Source organism: Mchenga conophoros, linkage group LG7 (genome assembly GCF_057382185.1).
Source record: "Mchenga conophoros isolate Kocher_MC1m ecotype Shallow Benthic linkage group LG7, M_conophoros_male_GT1.1, whole genome shotgun sequence".
Lineage (NCBI taxonomy): Eukaryota > Metazoa > Chordata > Actinopteri > Cichliformes > Cichlidae > Mchenga > Mchenga conophoros.
Window position 1 is genome coordinate 45,424,068 of NC_140532.1, and position 6,825 is coordinate 45,430,892.

General features: G+C 39.1%; 1 protein-coding gene across 1 annotated transcript; it reads right to left on the reverse strand.

Moving 5' to 3' along the window:
- Positions 1–1,181: 1,181 nt before the first annotated feature.
- Positions 1,182–5,830, reverse strand: oaz1b (ornithine decarboxylase antizyme 1b). Its single transcript, XM_085279644.1, is given in 6 exon segments — positions 1,182–2,263; positions 2,388–2,473; positions 2,843–3,015; positions 3,119–3,205; positions 3,207–3,258; positions 5,625–5,830. Coding segments are annotated over 6 exon segments (654 nt in total). The 5' UTR covers positions 5,750–5,830; the 3' UTR covers positions 1,182–2,132.
- Positions 5,831–6,825: the final 995 nt, after the last annotated feature.

A 6,825-nucleotide genomic window follows, 5' to 3' on the forward strand; every position in this document is an offset into this window, starting at 1 on the left:
GCAGACCAGATCAATATCCTACAAGTTTAATTGACTTGATGCTGTACTCTGACTAAAACGTTTTTAATTTTTTAGCAGTATATATTTTACAATTTGCCATTTAAAAACAGATTACACCTTTGTAGAAATTTTATTCTATAGTACTGAAAGGATTTGTAAATGCAAACATTTACAAATTCCATTAGTTTGTCTCGTTCACGACTAAGGGTCATAAATGATACGTTTTTTTTTTATCCATACCTTTTATACATGCATTCAGAAAAACAATGGTAGGCCTGCAGGGTCCTGTTTTTGCACTCCAAGTAGAGTCACACAAATAAAAGAGAATTCAAGTGAAATATCCAACAATAAAATACATTACAGACCACAAACCTGAGATTACAGGTATGATAATGTTAATCAAGAGCAGTGCAATCACCTGTGGGTGTACCATGGGAGTCCATGGCCTTGAAGCTAATTTTAGTAAACCACACACTGTGAACACTTAACATGCAAATGGTTCCTCTGCAAGGTAACAGTACAGAGTACACACGTGTGAGTCAACCCAAGTTCATCACACCATCTTACTGAAATGAAGGTGTGACGGAAATAAAGGCGATAAGGACGTAACCTTCAGAAGGGTTTAGCAACTGCACGTCTCACACGTGCAATTGCTAAACTTTAAAATTACTGTTGACTAAGATTAAAACTCAGACGGAAAGTGCATCATTACAGGGTTACAGAAGAAATACACAATTCAGTATAATAATTGTCATAGGAAACTTACGCACATTAAAATCGGATACATAATAGAAACCCAACTTATGAAACGCAAACTACTTGAAGGCCGTTCTACAAAATTGTAAGGAAAACCTGGCTGATCTGTGGAGCCATCTAACGGGCTAAAAATCACATCGAGTGCCGTGGAGCCTCCTGGTGGTACAAGTGTATTTCACAGTCTCAATGTCTTCATCGCTGCATATATATTTGTGCGAGCAGCACAAATTGCATTATGATGTAGCCTAGTTTTAACATGACTAGGTCAAACAAAGGTATATGATATTTAAAATGTACAGAAACATTAAAGCATCTCCCACAATCATATTTGGCATAAAAATTAGCTACAAAATACAGCTGCTAAAAACTCAAGACACCACAGCTGAATTTAAAAGCATTGGATAAACAAATACAAAGGCCAATGATCAGTTTTGTTGTTTTATTATCACAGAAGCACAACAGGTACCACTATGCAGGTGAACAACAAATTCAATACTATCATGAAAATAAAGTAGTTAAAAAGGAATGCTTATCTGAGAAAAAGAAAAATCCAAACATTACATCCTTCAAAAACAAACTTTCACAATATTGTCAGATCTACATGGCAGAAAGAAGCAAAAGCACTTTGGATTATTCACTTTCCTTTTTGCGTTTTGTACCAATATGCTCCACAAGATGTTTAACTTGAAACTGAAGCACTTACATCAGACACATGCAGTAGCTTTCATCTTTTTTCGCTCCACTTCTACTTGAAATGGATTCATTATCCAGCTCTAAAGTACCAATTATCAGGAGTGTGGCTTAAAAGTTTCCAAATCCACAATATTACCAGAAGGATATTGGTGCTGCAAAATGAAACTGGTCCTGCTGAAAGGTGTTTTTTTTTTTTCAAATCAATTCAGAGAGGGGGGGTGGACATAGAGATATGGGGAGAAGTTTAATGTATTTTTTTTTTAGCCAATCAAAAGAAAGCTGGAGTACCCGAGTGTAAACCTGATGACTTTTTTTGTTGTACATTCAACAAAAGACTGCTCCAACTCAATTGTGAAAGGAAATAAAGACTTTAACCTAAAAGCCATGACAACTGCATTAAGTCAAAAAAGAAAATCCCTCCTTTTAAAACGACTAAATGGAAAACACTATGAAAAAACATAAAACAAAAAAAACCCTCAAAGGATAGATGCTGAAAACAGAAGACACACAGCTTACAATTTATTCCCTTAAACACAAAAAGCATGGGGAGGTGAGTACTTGCATACAGAGCTACAGCCCAGGGTTTAACACAGACAGTATGTGAGTAAGCTGCGACTGAATGGGGGAAACCATACAATAGTAAGGAAAACAAAAGACGTAAGCAGGGGAGGTTGTCCGGCGGGCTACTCCTCGTCTGAGGAGTCCCTGTCAAAGTTGTAGGCCATGAAGAAAACGTCGGGTCGAGGTGGGACGAGGGCATGGCCTGGTTTCACAATCTCAAAGCCCAGGAAACTGAAGGTACGCACCAGTTTAGCTGGAATGAGAAGGTGGACACATTAAAATGATTGAAAATACATAAGTCCAAATTAACATTGTCTTACAGGGTGGACACAGAGTCAAATAGGTGAAGAAAAAGAAAAAACGCTGTTGGCACATACCACGATCATCTCTGTTCTTGTAAAAGCAGACAAACACGCTAACGACTTTCAGATGTTCTTCAGCATACTCCAAGAGAGCTGCGAAACTGCAGGGAGAAAATAGGGCAGCTTAGCTTAGAAAATGGAAAACAAGCCTGCAAGAAGCACGCTCAACCACAATTGACTTTCTCACTGAATCTGGAGCTTATCCTCAGAGGATTAGATGAGTTTTCCTGATTTCTGTATACGCTGTGCTTTTGGTTTCGCCTGCTATGTTTCATGGTCAGCAAAAATGTGATTTTACAACAGATCAAAGTTTAAAGCGTGCAAAGGCGCCAGGGTCCAATCATAATCATAAAATGCACACACCAATTATTCTAACTTTAATTGCTTGTGACTGCTCATGAGGCACCTCACATCTGCCAACCTGGAGATCTGCAGGTATTTTCTGCATATTGCTGCTAATCAGGCCTCACCTCTCCTTGCTGCCATCAGGAAGAGGGTCCAGAGGTATCTCCACGTAGAGTGCACTGCTGCTTAGGACAGCATCCCACTGTATTGTCTTGGTAACGGTAGGACGACTTTGGAAGTGGAGTATCCCAGGGCGACCGTTCCCTGGCGGTTCCTCCGTTACAGTCAACTTTCGATCCTGGAATTTAGAAACACCACACGTGAAAACAGCAGTCTGTGACATCACATTATTATATTAACCCCTGAAAACACTGCACAAAGTGGCATTTCTTCCAACTTACTGAGTAGAGCAGTCGAGCTGAAGGAGTGTGATCCCGTGTGCCATTCCCTCGCCCACCTGGGATCTTCAGGGGTGGGAGAGGGGCATCAGGAGCACCACAGAGGCCCCGGGCCGCGGGTACTACTACAGTGCAGGGAAAGGCTGCAGGCAGAGCAGACAAAGAAAATGTAGTCACACAAACTGCACCCTTACTTTGTGAGGGATCTTTCGTGCAAGTACAGGCACATACATGTCACAGGACTGCAGAAAAACACATACTCGGCCTGTGTGTTCAAAGAAGAGGAGCAGAAATTCATTTCCTGGAATTTTTTCTTTTTGAGGATTTTGTGAAGCATTTCACATTGTGCGCTACTGAAAACTACCTGCAGGCTCTTATTCCTACCAATGAATTATAGAGGATGTTTATGGCACACAGCGGAGCCAACAAAACCCCGATGGGTCACGTGCAACTGTTTTGTTTGAACTGTGAAGCAGCTGCTGTGTCTACAACTTAACACCCTAGGATACAGATAACCCAAACCACTGTTGCACTGGGCACACTCATCTCAAAGGAAGTTCTTGTTCTTACAGTGTTTGATCACACTGATATGCTGATTTTTTTTTTTTAATATTGTGAAGTTTAATTATCTTAAAAACAAACACAAGATTAGAAATTATGCTTACCAAAAAGGTTTTGACAAACTAAACTAGCAAAGGCTACAAACAAACACCAGCAGGTCTGGTCTTTTAAATAATTTACAGTTTCAGTTCCCACAACAATGGCACTATGTTTACAAAGCATCTAAAGGAGCCAGCACACCAAAGCAGAAGGATGAAGTGGGAGGCAAACAGCCACAAGCGTTTGCTTTTAAAAGTGCAAACGTGGATTTGTACTCTCAAGCTCCAGTTTGAGTGTGGTTAATTCACCTAGTTTAAATTAACAGCTTAATACAGTCAAACAGCCAAATCCACAAACTAAACCTTTACGTGCTGTGATGCAAACTCATAGATTAACACCATCTTGTGGTGTGTTACACTGACAGGTCAAACTTCTTTGAGAACAAAGCATTGATCAAAGTAGGCCTTTTGTTATAGATGATTGTGTAACATGACTGCCTATCAATACAATAACTTAGTGATCACTAGTAAGCTGAGCCTGATTACTTTTCACAATATTGATTAAATCATCTGCTCCTTATTATTTGTTCCCCCCAATTAAATAGCACTTTTCTACCAACTTTGAACACAGTAAGGGCTTTCCTATAACAAGCATCTTTGTCTAGCTCACACTACAATACAGGCACCATGGGAAACTGGTGTTCGGGATCTTGCCCAAGGACACTTCAACATGTAAGACTAGAGGAGCAGAGGGCTGACCTCCTGACCTTGTGGCTAAACTTAAATCTGATGTTAGATAAAGCACTGCTTTATTCACACTCTACTCTGCTTAGTGTGAATACAAAAGTAGCATCACATCCACACAATTAAGGAGCAGGAACTGAAGAAAAACTAAGGAAATTCTGACTCTTTATTTTACTTAAAAAAAAAAAAAAAGTAAAAGAACAATCTCAAATTGAGAGTGATTAGACAAAAAGGAACGATTTAATAAGAATTTTAAATATTTCAGAGATATTTCAGTAGTACGTACAGTAGCTGTGACATAAATTAATACTCTAATGACTACTTAATAGAACTTCTATCCTATATTTTGTCTGTCATTTAGAAATTTGACACCAAATGATAAAAACCACCCCAAAAAGTCTTTAGTATTGAGCGTCCTCTTCGGTTACAGTGTTATACGTGTGCGCATTTATAATGGTACGTCCATCATTGTGTACAGTAATCTTCTCACGTCACCTTCAGTAAAATGGCAGTTGCGTAATAATTTACCGAGTCAGCTCACGATGGCAAAGTCAGCAAAACGTGTTCACCTTTTTAAAATCAGTCTAGTGGTATCATACCTCTCGCTTCCGTCCTTTATTTATCTGGGGCCACCAAATGTTTACGGGAACAGCGGGACTAGCGTTGTTTCCCTGTTTCAATGCGCACAGCCCGATGAGGCGAGTTTTAAGCATTAACAATGTCACACGACAGCTGCCGTATAAAGATCTGCTTCATTCAAGAAGGATATCAGTTTACGTTGTCGGCACGTATTTCACAACATGATGTATTAAATTGCGTGTTTTCTTTTTACTTTCTTTGACAAAGCGATTAACTGTTAAATGCTGCCTACTTGCTAACTGCAGTGACGCAACTCAAGTTCAACGACGTCTGCGGCTAACGTTAACTAATGCTGGTTAAACTGCTTCTCGGGGTCACACAACAAGCCTACGTACTTTCAATATAAGAGTTTTTAAAAGAATATTAAAAACACAACAGACAAAAAAGTGTGACCTAAAGGGTATTTGATGATACTGCGTTCTACTTAAATGCTATTTACTTCCGCTTTTCTGGTGGGCCGCTAGCTTAGCCACCCCTCCCCCCACATCGCGATTAGCCGTTAGCTTAGGCGAGGTGATGGTACTTACTTCCCAATCATGTCACAAATACCGCTACTCAAATTCGCCATGATAGTAAGAGGCTGCGTTTTTCCTTCTTTCTCGCGAGCAAAGCAATGACTGTTTAGGATCCGCTGGAGGTTGGATTTTACCATCCGGCCTCGGGTAGAGACACGACGGGCTGACTGCTCTCTGCTGCGCTCCACTCGGTAGTGAACGTTCACGGAGCTGAGAGCTGGTTAAAAAAAAGAAAATCAAGCGACACAAAACGACACAAAACACCACTTCCTATTTTCAAAAGAGTTGTGAGGACGTTGCGTCTTATGCAACACATTATTTACACGATATTTTTCTTTTAGCATTTGGAAAAACACTTTATTACATGTTCTTCTTATTTACAAAATAAACTAAACTGATCTGGACTAAGATTACATTGCTGCCCGCAACAATGAGAAAGTCGAAACAGATTATTTTTAATATAACAAGAATTTAGTATTCTAGCAATACATCAATGATTTGTCTTAATAACTATATGTCATAAATTTACCTTATTCTCTGTATATTTTATTAATTTCAAATTAAAAATATTAACGGGGACTATTACTGTGAAAGAGGAAAACGCATTAAAACAGCTATGCCTATTTAGAGCTAACTTTACATTACTAAGCTAATGCTAACCGTGTTAAAAATGCTAACGGAAAAGATATTTTAGGGTGCTAATGTAAAATCTCACATTTACCAATATCTGAGAAAACTGACTCTCCCTGATATGTGACTGGAAAATAGTAAATGTGATCTATGACAATGTCTCCTCAAAGCATAGAAACATTTATTTAAAACTGCGATTTCTTCTGTTTATATTCTTTAGCTTGTTTTATGCTAGCACACACCAGTAGAGGGGGGGGGGGGGGGCTGTGTTTACTGGGCCCGGAGGCACCTAGAGAGAAAAACTTAGAACAAAGGACTGTATATGAGGCCTATATGGTATCTGAACTCGTACATGAAAAATACCACCTTTAAACTTGTGCTTATACGTTTCTTGCTAGATTTAGATAGATGTTAGGTGGTTTGGTTTACAGCATTTTTTATCTAAGTTTAATCAGATCTATGAAAATTACATCTAAGTTAATATAACAAAAAGAGTCAATTTTCATTGGAAAATGAACACATTCTGTGCTATAGCAATCAACATGATGGCAAGAATGGCATTCAGTGACTTCGTGCGACGCTC